Source organism: Camellia sinensis, chromosome 9 (genome assembly GCF_055761805.1).
Source record: "Camellia sinensis isolate YWXY chromosome 9, ASM5576180v1, whole genome shotgun sequence".
NCBI lineage: Eukaryota > Viridiplantae > Streptophyta > Magnoliopsida > Ericales > Theaceae > Camellia > Camellia sinensis.
Window position 1 is genome coordinate 62,108,182 of NC_138969.1, and position 17,433 is coordinate 62,125,614.

Consider the following 17,433-nt stretch of genomic DNA (forward strand, 5'->3'; position numbering starts at 1 on the left):
AAAAAAAAAAAAAAAAAAAAAAAAAAAAAACATATGGGGAAATTAGTGGGTACCCATCCCCAACCCATCCCCTGTGGATATTTAAAGAATATCACCTACCCTACCCAATGGATAAAAAAAAGAGGGAAAAACCCATGTATTTGGGTTGGGTCTCTATGGATACCCACAGGGTAGGTTATCCATTGCCATCCCTAGTTATTACACTTCTGTTTGGATATTCCATAAAATAATAATAATAATAATAATAATAATAAGAAATGAATAAATAAATAAATCTAGTGGAGATTTCTCTCACTTTTTTTTTCTTTGATACAATCACACAATTTTATTTGCATTTCATGATCTCAAGTTCTAGTACAAGTTTGACTTTTTATTTTAAGGGGTTGTTTGGAATGTTTTAAATAAGTATATTTTTTAACTTTTTATGAAATATGGGTTGGGTATTGATTGGGTTTGAAGTGATGTGGTAAAGAGGTAATATAACTTAAATAAGATGATGTGACTTAAATATGATAGTGACTTTTTAACTTTTTAACTTTTTTATATTATGCCAAACTAAGCCTAAATTGTTCATCATTGTCACGTAAAATGTACACTATGAATCTATAAAACAACTTTTTTTAATGATTTGTTTTCCTTATCTTATTCAGAAATCATAATGTAATGTAATACTAATATTTGTTTCCATATGCTAATCATTTTTTTTTTTTTTTTTGAACTATATACTAATTATACTATTGTATGATTTTTCTATTGAATTGTTCTTGGGATGAAATTCTGGTCTAGTCCCTGAACTAGAGGACTGTACTCTTACTCAAAATATGAATATCAATCCCCAATGCCCAAAAAGGAACTCAACAATTGTTTCTTTTTTTTTTTCCTTCTCCCAAACTCTGTTTTGGGTTTGGATATTTGCTGCTAAGAAGTAAAACTATGTGGGTAATGCAATAGAAGATGCTGTCTAGACTGATCAAAAATAATTTAATGAATTAAATAGGAAAAATTATCCAATAATAATCCAATACAAGAATTGGCCCAACAGAGAGCAAATATATATTCAATTCAAAACTCAAAAAATCATAGAGAAAAACAAAATAAAGAAAATGAAAATTTTCAATGCTCTTTATATATATATATATATATATATAGAATTCTCTTTGTGCTCAATCCCATGGACTTAGTGAGCACTCCTCAGGCAGTGTTGGGAACCTTTTGGTGTCCTGGCAATAATCATAAATAACAAGGTTCCTCTCAACCCAAGCAAAATCAGTTTTTTGTTGATCGGTGAGGTGCCAAGCGGCATACTGATCCCACCAGTTGTTGGTGGTGGTGGATACACATGGCGGGTAAGGGTCCTCCCACTGGCAAGCATCGACGCTGAAGTCCTTGTAAGAGGACACAAAAGGAGCATTCGTCCAATTCGTCTTCTCGAGCCCTCCTCTTGTTGCCCAGTTATCTGCATCCCATATGCTTGAGAAGAGGTACATTGGCTTCTCATTTGGGAAGAAGTTGTTTGCATAATCAGCATTCTTGAACACCCGAATCGGTACTTGATCCACAAAGAACCTGTTTTACACAACAATTCCAATGTGAAGAGCAATTCAATGGATGATTCAAATGCAACAATGCTTCACTACCCGTTATAGGCATGCGTTTTAATGTGCTAAAATTTGGAATTTTGTTTTGCGGTGATTTGTGCTAAAAATTTTGATTAGGGTATTTTCAACAATGAATATTGTCAAGAATTAGTTAAGGATCCAAATAGATAATCAATGGATAAACGATAGCTTGATCGTAATTTTTATCCAGCTTTACCAGCTTGATCCAAATAGTTAAGTGCTTCATTGAATTAATTACCCAGCTTTACCCTTGTCATTAGGACCAAGTTTTGCTCATTTTTATATAACTCAATAATCAGCTATCCCTAATGATGATGGCATACGAGGAAAGGCGTGTGTGTGCATGAGTACCATCCACTATGTATGGAAATGTTGTTTCCGTGCTTTGAACCCAGCAAGATCTACGAAACTTTTACCCATATATGAAAATATTGTTTCCGCGCTTTGAAACCATATAAAAAACATAAATAAAAATAAAGGGATTTGTATTATATTTCATACTAACAACTTATTGAACATAGATTGATGCTTGGTTAAACTTGATCTCAGATTAAGCTACTGTTTTGGAGGTGTAATTCATTTATGAATTGAGTTCGATTCTGTTTAGGTATTGATCAACCTTATTAGTCTAGAGGTCAAGCATCTACGTTGGAATGTCACATACTTAGGAAAAAAAAATTTCTCAAAATTTAAATATATAGTATAGATTTAAACCTTAGTATTATATTATTAAATAGGCTACACCAGGATAAATCTAATTCAAATTTTGCATATTTTTCTAAGTTTGTAATATTATTGTCTCGTGAATGCCAATAAAAAAAGGTAATCTACCCGAATTGGATGTCTAGTCTGAGCACTTCATGCTCGCCACGTCAATATTTTTTAAAAGGTAATAGTTCAAATTTTATCGATCTATTTCCAAACCCAATTTTAGATCCAACAAAAAAAATCCGACCCAATATTTGACAGGTTAATAAGTCAACAAAACCTAAAACTTTGATTTACAAAAAAATATAACGTAGGTGGCATAATGTGTTGGACTGGACTGTTATACCCAGAATGTGGACTATAGAGAAATAAATTATATGGTGCAAGTCTTTGACACTTTGAAGTTAAAAAAATAGTAGTAAGAAATCAATGAATTTATAGAGATACTTACAGAATCTGGTGGGAATTCCAGAGGATCGAATAGGAGTGAAAGTCCTCAGTGGGATCAAACCAAAGCTGGTGCCTCATCTCACGGTTTCCAGTTCCATTCTTGTAAACGTTGGTCTGAATGAGGTACGGCTGCCCTGTTCGGTTCCCCAAAAACTCGATATCCAACTCATCTCTCGTCGGCCCCGCCCCGTTCTCCGAGCACATCTGCGTAAATTTACATTTTTACCCTTCATGTTATTTCCCAAAAACAAATAAAAACAAAATCTGCTAAGGGCAAATTTGGTAATAATCTGTATAATCATCAATCATACATAATAAGCTGTCACAACACCAGCAGAGTCACCTCCCACCAACTTGAGCTTCATGCTGAACCACCCAAATCTGTATCTCTGCTTTGTTTGAAACCCACAACCTATTCAAATATTTCCATATTCAATCTCATGTTTTCATTAACAAATTCTTCAATGCATAGAGTAAAACATTACATATACATGGCACGGGATTTTCTATCTCTAAATCACTTAGTTTCTCTATCCCAATGCAAATCATGTGTCGAGATTCACGCATGATCGTGCAATGGGACAGAGAGATTTAGAGACAGAAAATTGGATCTATATGAATCTTGATTTTTGTGATATAGATGTACCTGTATCATTGTCCAATGAGAGATACCAGATCTGCCCATCTGGAGAGGTCTTGAAATGGTTTTCTGACCACATTATACTGAAATTGTCTTGGAATGAGCTACTTGACTGAGCTTGGGACTCTGAGAAATAATAAGCAGCTATAAGGACTGTAATGAAGAGAAGGGTGGCCATTGGAGAGACCTTTCTCTCCATTTTGGGTGGAAGAGGAAGAGTAGAGACTTGGGAAGCAGAGAATGAGCTTTTCTCTCTGTTTGATCTATGAGAATGAAGATGAGCAATAAATGATGTTTTTCTTAAGCTTTTTGGGCATATAAAAGCTCTACTTTGGAATTTTTTTTCTCACCATTGTATATTTACATCTCTACCCTGGAAAATGGCTAAAATATTCAAACGTTTCCTTGCCAATTTCTTTTTTTTTTTTTTTTTTTAAATAAAAAAAAGCCGCATTAGACTTCCCATTATAATATATTAGTCAACTGGAGTTGGAGGGGTTTGAGAATTTTATAGGGTATTATAGCAATTTACAAATGATGGATGGAGACTGACCAGATTATTCTATTTTCATACTGGTTTTTCTCAATTTATATATTTCAAAATTTTCACACCCTTTCGAAAACCTACTATTAAATTAAAATTTATGCCCCATATATACGAATTACTGAATGAAAACTCATATTCGAATATGAATTATTAAACTAAAGGAAAATGTAATTTCATTAAAACCGACTAATCTTGTGATTTTTTAGTCAAACTTTGAAGAAAAATTAATAATTTTTCTTAAAATTTTCATTAAGACCCCGTTTGTCAAGTTGATTAGGACTAATTTAGTTAACTAAAAGATTTATTATTAATTCAAACCATAATTATTTACTTTTTCTCTCATAAAATTTTAAAAAAAAATTAAAAATTTATCACAAACGAAACTTTTTAATCAGATTAAAATAATAAAAAAAAACCAAAATTAAAAAAATTAATCCCAAACAAAGCCTAAATAACTATGTCAACAGAAATAAATAGTTTAGAGATAGAATGACTCGACCGACATTAGTGCACAAGAAAATGGCCAGAAGGGCATGAAAGGAACAGGCTGCCCCTTCTTGAATTGATTTTTGTTGTGAAAAAACACAAAAAACAAAGGATGGGGTCCACATTTTGCATGCAAGAACGTGAATGTTTTGATTGGTCATATAATTTAAACAGAAAGTTATTGGATTTGACAACTGGATTTGGCAGCCTATATTCTTCCATTATGTTGTCAAAAATAAATAAATAAATAAATATGTGCAAATGAAAGATTTGAGTTCAAAATAAAGATGCACATTATCATAATTATATTATTATATAAAGTGTTATTTGTAGTTATATAATTGACATTTTCTTTGGGTGGGGCTCTATTTGTTTAACTTTTTACCGTGTTGTGAGCTTTAATCAATGTCATTAGACAAGATTTCTTTTGTTAAAAGTAGTGAAATTATGGTGGAAAAGAGAGATTCTTGGTAATAAAAAAAAGGACCAATATGCCAATCACATTACCTAGTAAAAACTAAAAGGAGAAGGAGATAGGCTGCAATGATTCAATTTGTTTATAGTTTTTTTTTTTTTTTTTTAAATTTTAAAATTTGTATGGGAGTGTTTGGTACAATTTTTTAATTTGTGAAACAAAAATAATGTAAATAAATTTTAAAAAATTGATTATTAAAAAGTAAGGGCAGAGTTACCTTTAATTTTTATTTTTCAATTATTAACTAAATTGATTAGATGGAGGATGTTGATTCTCTTTGCTGGTTGGTGTTGCTAGAAGCTATGGTAGTTTGTAATGGGGACTTCGGGCATTTTCTAATCTATTTAAAAAATAACAAAAAAGCTCTCTTACCAAAACCTGCACAAAATAGGTCTATGGATTGTTTGTTATGATATACAGACTCTTTAAAATAAATTAAATATTTGTGTCGGACATATGATATTTGAACAATGATATAAGATATGCATGATATATTTTTTATTGGACACATCATACATATTTATATTTAGCATTGTATATATACTTTTTTGTATAATTGCTATAAATTTATTTTTGACACTATATGCTGCATGTAAAATTATTTTATCTCATCTAATAGATTAAAAATATAAAAGTAAGATTTTTTTTTCTCCAACTTTGTGTATCCTTACATTTAAAATTTGATAAATCGAATCTCTAAATACACTCCTGTAGCCAACAACCGTATCTAAATCCGTGTAACATTGGTTGCAACTTAAATGAGTTGATTTTAGATTATTTTAATTTAAAAATCTGTATTAAATTATTTTATGCAACTTCTACTTATTGGTTATTAAATAAAAATAATTTAAATAAATTAAAAGTGGTTAATTATCTTAAAGTTGGTTGGGCCTTTTTTTTTAAAATTACAATAAATTATACAATCAGACCCAATATGGGTTTGTTTGAGAAGTGGGTTGACTTTTTGGCTATTTTAGCCTGAGACTAAAAAGTCTCATTATTTAGGAAGGACTTTTGGTTTTTTTGGTTTTTTTGATTTTTTTTTAATTTTTTTGTGAGAAAAAATGTAATGATTATATGTTGAATATAATGTTTTATCTTATTAGACTAAAAAGTCTATTTTATTTTTTGTGACTATTTTAACCAAAAAAAACCTGACTTTTTTCCACCCAAACAAAGCCATATTTGCTACATAGAGCTTGACTGCCTGAGTCCCCGTGTTGGGCTGTCTTGCACTTTTTTTAAAAGGTTATGTAAATCTATATCTATACTATATCTATAAGCAAATGTATTAGAATATGAAAATTTTTCAAACCCTTAATACTAATTTCTTATGAATTTTCTATCTTACGTGTCACCTCTCAAGTCTCTTCTCCCATTTTTTTTAATTTTTAATCATTTGTTAATTATCTAAATCTCAAAAGCCAAAAATATTATATATATTTAAATAAAATGATAAATATTTAGATATGAACAACAAAGAGAAAAAGATAAAAATATAAAAAATAAAAAGATAACTATTCAAATTTTAACCACAAAAATAATATAAAGAGTCAAATAAAAGATAAAAAAAATAACTAAATAAAAAATATTACGGGTCCTTTAATTTTAAAAATAAAAAGTTAACTATTTATATATGAACAATTAAAAATATTTAAATAAAAAAATATTACGAGTCAAATAATTTTTAAAATAAAAAGGTAATTATTTATATATGAATAACAAAAAAAATAGAGATGAAAAAATATACAAAAAAAAAATATAACTATTTAGATTTGAACTGCAAAATGAAAATTTAAATAAAAGATAACAAAATATTTAAATAAAAAAAATATTATGGGTCCATTAATTTTAAAAATAAAAATTTAACTATTTATATATGAACAATTAAAAATATTTAAATAAAAAAATATTACGAGTCAAATAATTTTTAAAATAAAAGTTAATTATTTATATATGAATAACAAAAAAATAGAGATGAAAAAATATACAAAAATAAAAATATAACTATTTAGATTTGAACTTCAAAATGAAAATTTAAATAAAAGATAACAAAATATTTAAATAAAAAAAAAAAGATTAAGATTGGGATATAAATATCTCAAAAAGATAATAATTTTTTTAACGATCTATATTTATCTTTTGTTAGTTTATTATAAAATTTTCATATATTTCAGTCTAATCTTTTTAAAATTTATCTTCAAGTTGAATTTAATATTTTATTTTTTTAAAATCATCAATTAATTATACATACAAATTTTAAATATGATAAAATTCCATATATATCTTTTGTTTAAGCATAATATTAAAATAAAAAAAAATAGTATGAGTCAAATAATTTTTAAAATAAAAAGGTAATTATTTATATATGAGCAACAAAAAAATAGTGATGAAAGAATATACAAAAATAAAAATATAATTATTTAGATTTGAACTGCAAAATGAAAATTTAAATAAAAGATAACAAAATATTTAAATAAAAAAAAAGGATTGAGATTGGGATATAAATATCCCAAAAAGATAATAATTTTTTTAACGGTCTATATTTATTTTTTGTTAGTTTGTTATAAAATTCTATATATTTTAGTTTAATCTTTTTAAAGTTTATCTTCAAGTTGAATTTAATATTTTATTTTTTTAAATCGTCAATTAATTATCCATACAAATTTTAAACATGATAAAATTCCATATATATCTTTTGTATAAGCATAATATTTTCAATATAAAAACAAGTTCTTGCAAAAGAAATCATGAACAGAAGATTGGGGGAAAACAATCAGTATTGAGCCATTTCTAATCCTTTTTCGGTGCCTAAAAATCTTAAATATTTTTTTTACATTTGAAATGTGTACTTGCACGAGTTTTTGCATTTGTGAGAAAATGAGTTTATATAAAAGGATATTATTATTTTATTTTTAAATTTTTTTGTTACAATTTGTTTTTTTCCTTATTTCTCTCTTTTTGTCAATAATGTGTCATTTAATTGAGATTTTTTTTTTAATTTTTATAAAAGTGTTACTATTATCAATTTGTAACTCTCTCACTTATTGATTATTTGTGTTTAATTTGTTGTTCAAATTGTGAAATTAAATAAATAGATTTATGAAGAAATCAAATTATATACCAAGAACATATGCTAATAATTACAATTAAATTTCAACAGAAATACACAAAACAATAAAAGGGTAAAGAGGCGAAACCGAAGCCTGCACGGAAGCAGTTTCCTTAAAACAGATTTCGCCGCCTCATGGGTCGAGTGCTTGAGGAAACCCGACGTCTGTCTCCCAAGATACGACGGTCAAAACCAGCTACAGCAGAAGTACTTTCTGTCTAGCTTAGCGAACAAGAACAGTGGCAGCACTCTCTCAATGTAGGAACTTTCTGGCAAACTGATTTGTAAAATGGAAGCAAAAAATTTCTATATTGAAACTTGATAGGAGAGTCTCAATTTATACATGTAAAGGGAAGAGAAGAAGAACCTCCAGCCTTTAAGGCTGGTCATTAAAACACCAAGCATCCATAGCCCATTCCCAAAAATATGAAAGTTTGGATACCCAAAGGATTCACACCCTTTAGCCAAGAAAAAGGATTTAAATACTCTTTAAAATCCTATTCATGAATCTAATATCATGAGGCAATTTCTTGACAATTTCTTATTCAAAACCCAATGGTTTTTGGCTCACTTGAACCCAACACAATAAAAGGTTGGGACCCACTTTAATATTTAATTAAAGTCACCACACTTTAATATTAAATTAAAGTCACCAAAAATCATTTTTTCCAACAATCCCCCACATGAATAAAAATTGACCGAAAGACTCAACAAACGGACATCGTTCAACAATAATGACTCGAAGAGAGAGTACAACGAACTAACCTCGACATCAGAGAATGTAGCTTTCGGCTTTGAACCTTTCCCAATGAAAACCTATCGAGTTTACTGGCTGATCAGTGAATAAGACATCTTGAACTGCTCTGCCGTTTATGTAAACTGAGACAATAGATCTCACACGGGAATTACTCCTACCACCATTCTGTTCTTACTGGTGTGCCCTGTCTGGCCCTGGACACTAGCCTGGTTCAGCGAGTGGTTTCAAAGAATCTTGGCCTGCCCAATTCTTCTAGAAGCGGCCCCACTTCACACTCACATAGGTGACTCTACTTAAGTATCCTGCAATACTCAGCTCAACAGCTTAACACACTAGAGTCATTAAAAGTTCAGCTTAACCTTTACACTTAACTTGTGCATACTTAAAAATGGCATGGTTATATTACATTTTTGAAGATGTAGGTGATTTTGTTGATTCATATTCTTATATATATTCACTACTATCATTCAATTAGTGAGGTAATTCCCATTAGCAAGGACAAAATGCCTCAGGTTTTCCTGTTTTTTTGATAGAATGTTATAAAAGTAACATGGAGTGTATATTAGTTTTATAATATATAGGCTTGATAGAATAAGCATGGTGAGTTTGTTGATTCATATTCTTTATTGTTTTCTTTTATTCTTCCCCTCCCTTCCCTTTGAAGATGGTTCCACCAAATTCATATGTTGAAATATATTCACATACTATAAATTTTATAATAAAAAAAATTAAATATTACTTAAAATTATTTTTTATAATATTTTTAAAACTAATATTAAAAAATATTATTTTTAAAAATATTATCGCAAATGTCACATTGGCAACCATATTAGAGAGTAGGTGCATATGTGGCATTCTATGAAAAAGAGTAATATATATATATATAGCATTTTTTGTTTTGAAAATTGGTTAAATTAGTTTGAATGACTAGCTAAAATAAAGAGTATGGTTGGAACACACAATAGCTAAACTAATTAGGTAAAATAAAGAGTGTCATTTTTTTGTACTTTAGCTAGTGAAAAATAAAGAGTGTTGTTGGAGATGCTCTAAGAGTGTAAATCTTATGATCAAGTTGCATGACAGAAAGTAAATAGGTTCATTAGTTGAAAATTTAGATGCAGTGGCTGGATGTAATTTGTGCTAGGGCTTTTTAGGAGAGCTGAAAACCCCTTTTAGATAAACATAGAAGTTTCATCAAAGAGGGGGTATTGATTGGTGTAGTGATAAATGCTTGAGTTCCCGTGTATGAAAATATGGGTTGGAATAATAGGTCATGGGAAGCTAAGATTGAATTTGTTTTAGATGGTTAGGCTGACAATATTTCAATCATCAGGAAGAAAGTATAGGGTGTCAATGTGTCTTATTTTATCTGGCATTTTTTATATTCATTTGCAGTAACTTGTTTTCAAATTCATTTTTTGTTCCCAAAAGAAAGAAAAAATGGCTTCATCTTTAATTCGACTGGCTGCTGCTACTGCAATGTTACTGTGAGGCGTGCATACTGCCAATCCATCTGATGAAGAACTTGCTGAATCAGCAGTTGTGATATGTGAAACTTCTGCAACATGTGGTGTGTTGTGCATACAACTAAGGAAGTGAATGGTTTGCGGAATGTGGGTGAAGTTGCACCTGTCGGGCATGCATGTTGAAGGGAAAGTAACAACTAGTATATTCTTATTTTTAGACTAGACTGTGTATGCATGGTATATTTTTTCATTTGTATTATATGTTCATAGCCTTTAATGAATTTGAATATTATATGAACGTTGAAAACTCATGGTTAAGATATCTGTTAGACTTGTGGTTAACAAGTTAGAAAACTTGTTGAGGGGTTGTTTGGGGTGTCCTAAATAAGTACATTTTTTGGCTTTTTAGACTAAAAAATTGAGGTTGAAAATATAGATGTTTGGGTTAACTTTTTGACTTTTTATGGAAAAATGTGTAATAAAAAATTGTAAAAATTGATTTGTAGGGAAAAATTCGAATTGGGAGTTGTGCAGCCGTAATTGTTGACTTTTGGTGAATAGTGTTAACTTTTTAACTTTTTAAGTAACTTTTTGTCTTTTTGTCTTTTTTGAAAGATCCCAAACTTGCCCTGAATCTTTTGATTGTTTGGTCTTGAAATTCGACTTTCGGGAGCAGAGTGTTTGAACCTTGTTTTGTTTTTTGCTAGAAATGCCCTGTTTAGGTTTTTGCCTCATTTGAATTGTTTTCAACACTCCTTTTGGGTTAGATTTTATTTGAATTTATCAGTATTGTGAAGATTTTTATGTGTTTCAGTTGAATTTCAAGTCTCACTTGATGTCATACAGTGTTTGGTATGTTCCTCCCCCCCCCACCCACCCCAAACCACCACCATATTGTTTTGTTTAAGTGTTCTGATACCTTGTAATATCTCTGCTTCATATGTGCTGCAGACATGAGGAGAGATGTGCAGGAGATATTCAAGATGACTTCTCATTAAATTCAAGTTATGATGTTTTCTGTAACACTCAGCAAGGAAATCCGTCCTGTTTGCAAGAAATTTATGCAAGATGTAATGTCCCATGACCAACATGAATTTAGAAGAGTCCTTTTCCATAAATGTCAGCTTTTTGCTGGCGGTAAATAGTTAGGAATGCAGTGGTTGCAGGCTTGCAGCCTTTTATGCTTTCAGTTTTGCATTTTGTTTATGCCCATTATTCAATATTCAGTTTGATAATCAGTTGCTCTTGTCACGCTAAGAGGGATGGATATGCAGCAGCTTATCACTGGAAAAATTTGTGATTCCAATTTATGAATTTTTAGTTTGAGTGGACATGGTCGTCCCTAGGTCTCTATGAAACATATCTCGTCTAAGTAAATGTTGTCCATGCAAAAATGTAATCTATGCTTTCATAAACTAGGAAGAAGGAAAGTGTTAGTTCGGCAATACTTGAAGACTGCCCTTGATCTGACTTGGTTGGCATGAGTTAAGATTACCAAAGACACAGCTCTTGGTTGAGCTGGTAATCTTTTGGCTTTGAAGCTTCAATCTTAGAGGTGTCTTCTAAACCTTATTATTTAGGATTTGAGGGGCTGCAAAAATCCTCATTCAATAAAACAATTCACTTTGATTATTGTGCTTTTAGATACTAAGTAGCACGAACACGAATATGTCACAAGACATGATAATTTTTAAAAAAGCAGGACATGATAGATGGAGGGCACACACAAAATATATAGTAAATATATATATATATATATAATAAAAAAAACAATTATTTTTTTATTTTTTTATTTATAAAGATGAATGATTAATAGATATAAATTTATATTATTTTTCTTTTATCATTGAATGGAAAGTTATTTTGTTTATACTTGTAGTATGTTTCATGTGTGTATAAGTGATGGATATGTGTGATTGTCCAAAGAGTGTCTGGAACTAAATTTTTTTCCAAAAATAATAGGATCCATTTGCATGTGTTCAATGTGTTGAGAAGTGTCCAACGAGTGTACCTTTGTATTGAACGAAAAATAACATCTCATTACCAAATCCTCAATTTTTCGGTTGCTTTTATTTCTTCATGGCATACCTTTGTATACATGATGCACCGATGCCTTCTATTTTTCTGGGATAGTAATGTAACTAAATGTTCTTGAAGGAAAAATAATATGATTTCTTAACATTTGAATATAATTCCTATAGATCAATGTGTTTGCTTAACTGTATATTCATCATTCAGAAAATTTGATATTTGAATAAACATTTTATTTAAATTGGTGCATTGAAGTGATTAGACTCTGTCCCCTAAATAGTGCTTTCGTTTTGATGGACGTTAGATCTTGGGAAACATGAAGAAAGATCCAGCGTTGTTGATGCTGTCTATTGTTACAAAGAAACTGCACGAGCTCGGCTATGTGCTTAAGGTGATTCTCTCTGAATCATTTGTACTTGTTTGTGCTAGTTACAGATAAATATGTTGTTTATACTCTTCATTGCTAGTGATTGCAAATGTTGTTTTGTTTTTATAAGTAAATATAATGTGATTAACAAAGAGTCTTTTGGATTATCACACTTTTTACATAGGTTTACAAGGTCTTTTTTTCTTGTCCTTTTGTGGGTCCTTCAAATTTCTGGGGAAAAGTAAAGCAGTCATTCTGATTCTATTATCTTTTCCACATATGAGGGGTTTTTTTTTATCCTATAACATTTAAATGTTATGCAAATCAACCAAGTTCGGTAGGTTGCTATGATTTGTATATGGAACCCTTTTGAAGATAAGTTCTTTGCTAAAGCTAATTAGTCATTATGAAAAACCTGCTGAGTTATGCAGATCATACCTCTAGAATTTTGATTGTTGTACACTTATGCATCCTTATAATGTTTCTTTGACAGATTTATGCATTAGAGGATGGTAAAGCGCATTCTATGTGGGAGGAAATAGGAGGTCAAATCTCAATCCTAAGTCCTGACAGATATGGCCATATTGATTGGTCAATGTATGTGTGCTATTTGATATAGTGTGGTTGCTTTGTACTTTGTGTAGTATTTTTTGTTTTATTGCCAACTCTTTTGGTGACATCTGTTACTTTGTTTATTTTAGTTGGTACAAATGGTTCATGTTTTATCGTTTTTGCAGCTTTGAAGGTATTATTGTAAACTCACTTGAAGCAAAAGATGCTATTTCAAGGTAGGCCTTTCATTGACTTATTTCTCATAGACACTATTTTAGTTGGTCTTGTTTATTACTTTTTTAAATGTTTGGCCACACATAAAAGTTTCATATCTTTTTCTTTTCTCTTTCATTATATATATATATATATATATATTTGATAAACAGAGATAAATATGAGAATGAACATCAAAAGGGGATCTCAAAATAGCTTATACCTCATTCTTTACTTAATAGACTATATGAAATCTAAAATATAATGGTGTCATCTGCTTATAATAAATGACATAATATTTTAGGCGAACCACTCATAGACACTATCTGTCTACTCCTCTGGCACTACCTTTAGAAGTACCTTCTTCAATGGTCTAGCTAAAACTTCAGGTAGGATCTTATATTCCTTCCAATAAGGAGATGGGCCTAACATCCTTTGTATACTCTACCCTCCTTTCTTAGGAATCAATGACACAAAAACATTGAAACTTTTCTAAGAAACACCATGCTCGAAAAATAAGGATATCATGCCCACCACAACTATGTAGGCTTATTTAACGCCTTCCTAACACTATTGGAAAAAGGCAATAGTCATATTCATACACCAACCTACCCATGACCAACCACTTCCTCTTCTGAAAATGTCTTTATAACCAATCCTTATCAGTGGTCGCGATGCCACCAAAGTCCAACCCATCCTCCTGGATCTGAGTAAAGCTCTTCATAGGAATTCTTTGTACTAGTTCTAATCTTCTCAACCGTCCACACCCTAGCCCCAATACGAATTTTGCCTATGTATGAGCATTAGCCATTCTCTAAGAAAAATGGGTATTTCCAGCACCCTCTTTAAGCCATAAAGCCTTAACCTTTTGGTTTTATCTCGTTTTCTCCATCTTTGCAATGCTACCAAATTCTTCTTTCAAGTACTCTCTATGCCCTTTTGCGATAATGAGATTACGAACACTCTCAACCTCATTGAAGGCCTTTGTGTCCTTCAGAACTGCTGGCTTTTGAATCCTGATTCCATTTCTTCAATTTTTCATTCAAAAGCTCTAATTTCATGTCTGAAATCAAACTAGGTCTTTCGTCAACATGACAGCAGCTCCTCACTCACCAACCATTTGGGTAAATTACACTTACACCCCCTTAAGGATATTTATTTTTTAAGTCCTCTATCCCAAAATCCTAGGCACTATTATGTTACACTTTCAGCATAATCTGAATATATTTTATTTGGCGCTGGATTTTATCCCTTGAAAGATGAGCCTTTTGAACGTCTTGAGATGCAACACCTAAAATTTTTTATAGTAAGTTTTGGGGTTATAATTTTTTGAAGCTATTTCTCTTGTTCCTAGATTATGACCTAAGGGTTATGAACTTATGATCTTCTATGTGTGAATGAAGTTTATTTTTTTGAGAGTGATTGCTCAAAATTGTTTCTTACTATTGTTTCAAATATAATTATGTCTCAATCACTTGAGAATCCCAGGACTTTAAAGCTTATACTAAGGAACCATGAACTAAAGCATCAATTGATGTGATGCTCCGTAATAGGAACAGTGAATGAAAATGTGAATTTAACTATTTCAATTTTGAGTGTTTGTTTGTGGCTATGCCTCCAATAGAGTATTTTCTTAAATGTTTTCCTGTCCTTTAATAAGAAAATGCCTCTCAGGAGATTTTAGTCGTGAAAAAGCAAGCTTTCTTAACTTCCCTTTTTCCAGAATTCTTTCATGATATTCCAACAACCAAAAGGAATTAAGTGATTCTGCAGCCAAGCTTTAAACTTGCCTTTATTTCAAGGTTCCTTCAACATGCATACTTTAATTGAACATTGCTACATAGGCATACACTTGTAACTAAAGTTTTCCGTCTGTCTTTTCATAGTTGTGATAATATTGATAAAGTAGGGTTTCTTTAAACATGTTGCTGGACATGTGCATGTATTGAAAAGGCATATGTAATGTTTTTACGCTGCTAATACAGGTATGTTAGACGAATTGTTTTTGAAGGAGGACTCATTGTAGATCCAAATCAAGTAGCAGTCTGCTTTAGTCTCTCATTTTCTGCAGTTGACAGCAATTGCTTATTTTGTTATCTTGAATAATGATCTTTTTATCTCAGGGGGAGTTTCTCTACCCTGTATGTTGTATGTTGTGGACTTGCAAATTCAGCATTGTCTGCATTACTTGGAGATTCTCAAAAGGTTTCTAGACCACCAATGGTTTCAACTATCAGTTGGCCAGATGCTACAGGCCAATTATCCTCTGCAAACAGGGAAACTGATTTCCATCGCTTTCGGGAAGCCTTGTCTCTTTTACGTAGTGCTGCTGATGTTGCTGGGAGGAGTGAAATCCTAAAAGCTTTTCCAATGCATCGAAATGGAAGGATAAGACCAAATCCTGAATCCATGTTTCGTGTACTATCTGGAATGTATTTTCCAGGAAAACAGGATAGGATTTCAAGATCTGCAAGGGTAAGCCACTCGGTAATTATGTGGGACACTCTTAAGTACTCTCTTATTTCAGGATCTGCTGATGGTCTGCTGCTGCTGTTGCTGCCGGTGTGCTGCTGCAGAATTTTGCTGGGCTGTTACTGCTGCAATGTTGCTGTGAAGCGGGCTGCTACTAGATGCTGGTCTACTGCAAATTTGGGTTGTTGTTAGTTTCATGATTTCATTTTGTTATCTGCTATTTTTACTATGGGTTCACAAGTTGGATGTATTTGAGTATTTTAGTGAGTTTACCTTTTTAGGTTTTATAAAACGCTTCCAAAACCATATTTTTCAACAGTGTTTTTTTGCCTACACATCAACTTTAGGTGATTTAATATCAATGTTATTAGTTTGTAATAGTAGTGCCTGAGGGATGCCTCTTGTAAATATGTAAATCTTATAAAAAATATATATATGATTTTCAATTTTTTTTGCCGCTACAAATTTGTCGTTGCCAAAAAGTAAAGCTTTCTTGACAAACAACTTGTCGGTAAATGTATAGCCAAAAGTTTATTTTTGCCTGCTCATATTGTGTTGCTAAAAGTGTATTTTTTGCCAATGCTAATTTGTTGTTGCCAAAACTAAAGCTTTATCGACAACCAAATCGTTGGCAAATGGCAACATTTACTGACGTAAATGTGTCGCTAAAAGTTACTTTTGCCCGCTCATATTGTGTTGGTAAAAGTGTATTTTTTGCCAATGTCAATTTTTCGTTGCCAAAAGTAAAGCTTTAGCGACAAACAAATCGTCGACAAATGGCAACATTTACCGATGTAAATGTGTCGCCAAAAGTTTACTTTTGCTGACGCATATGTTGTTGGTAAAAGTATATTTTTTGCCCATGCAAATTTGTGTCGCCAAAAGTGCCACACAATCATCATATTTGAATGACTTTTACCAACGCAAGGTAAATTGCCGACAATGGATGAAGGCTTTTAGCGACAACTATGTTCGTCACTAAAGGCATTACTTTTACCAACGCAATGATAATTTGGTCGGTAAAAACTTTTGCCAACTCACTTTTACCTACGGGTTACCAACGTAGCTTTGTGTGTCGGCAAAACTCTTTGCCAACGAATTTTCCCTTTTAGCAACATATTTTGTTGCGTTGCGAAAAATGCAATTTCTTGTAGTGAAACCATACAAAGATTTGACAAGTTTACAAACTTTCCTGCTTTGTCCTGGAGCTGAAAACCCTTCAGGTTGCTCCATGTAGATTTCTTCATTCAAATCCCCATTTAAGAAAGCTGTCTTTACATCCATCTGGTGTATTTCTAGATTGCGCAAAGTTGCTAACGCAATCACCATACGAATGGATGTTATCCTAGTTACAGGTGAGTACGTATCAAAGTAACCTAGGCCTTCTCGTTGCCTGTACCATTTGATAACGAGCCTCGCCTTATACTTGTCAAAAGACCCATCGGCCTTCATCTTTCTTTTAAAAATCCATTTGCAGCCTAAAGGCTTACAACCTGGAGGTAAATCTACCAACTCGTAGGTTTGGTTCTGTAAAATGG

At 31.5% G+C, this 17,433-nt stretch overlaps 2 protein-coding genes across 3 annotated transcripts; one reads left to right on the plus strand and one right to left on the minus strand.

Annotated features, from left to right (window-relative positions):
- Nucleotides 1-967: 967 nt before the first annotated feature.
- XTH8 (xyloglucan endotransglucosylase/hydrolase 8) lies at nucleotides 968-3,894 on the minus strand. Its single transcript, XM_028268513.2, has 4 exons — nucleotides 3,424-3,894; nucleotides 3,089-3,189; nucleotides 2,779-2,981; nucleotides 968-1,566 (listed from the first exon to the last, which is right to left on the minus strand). The coding sequence occupies exons 1-4, from the start codon at nucleotides 3,614-3,616 to the stop codon at nucleotides 1,164-1,166; spliced, it is 900 nt and encodes a 299-aa protein (XP_028124314.1). The 5' UTR covers nucleotides 3,617-3,894; the 3' UTR covers nucleotides 968-1,163.
- A 7,002-nt stretch (nucleotides 3,895-10,896) lies between these two features.
- Nucleotides 10,897-15,567, plus strand: LOC145788677 (DEAD-box ATP-dependent RNA helicase 15-like). 2 transcript variants are annotated; one of them, XM_082886867.1, is made up of 5 exons: nucleotides 10,897-11,330; nucleotides 12,596-12,682; nucleotides 13,152-13,255; nucleotides 13,396-13,446; nucleotides 15,409-15,567. In XM_082886867.1, the coding sequence occupies exons 1-5, from the start codon at nucleotides 11,268-11,270 to the stop codon at nucleotides 15,527-15,529; spliced, it is 426 nt and encodes a 141-aa protein (XP_082742993.1). In that variant the 5' UTR covers nucleotides 10,897-11,267; the 3' UTR covers nucleotides 15,530-15,567. The 2 variants fall into 2 exon arrangements, with proteins under 2 accessions (XP_082742993.1, XP_082742994.1); XM_082886868.1 differs by lacking the exon at nucleotides 15,409-15,567 and adding an exon at nucleotides 15,310-15,384.
- Nucleotides 15,568-17,433: the final 1,866 nt, after the last annotated feature.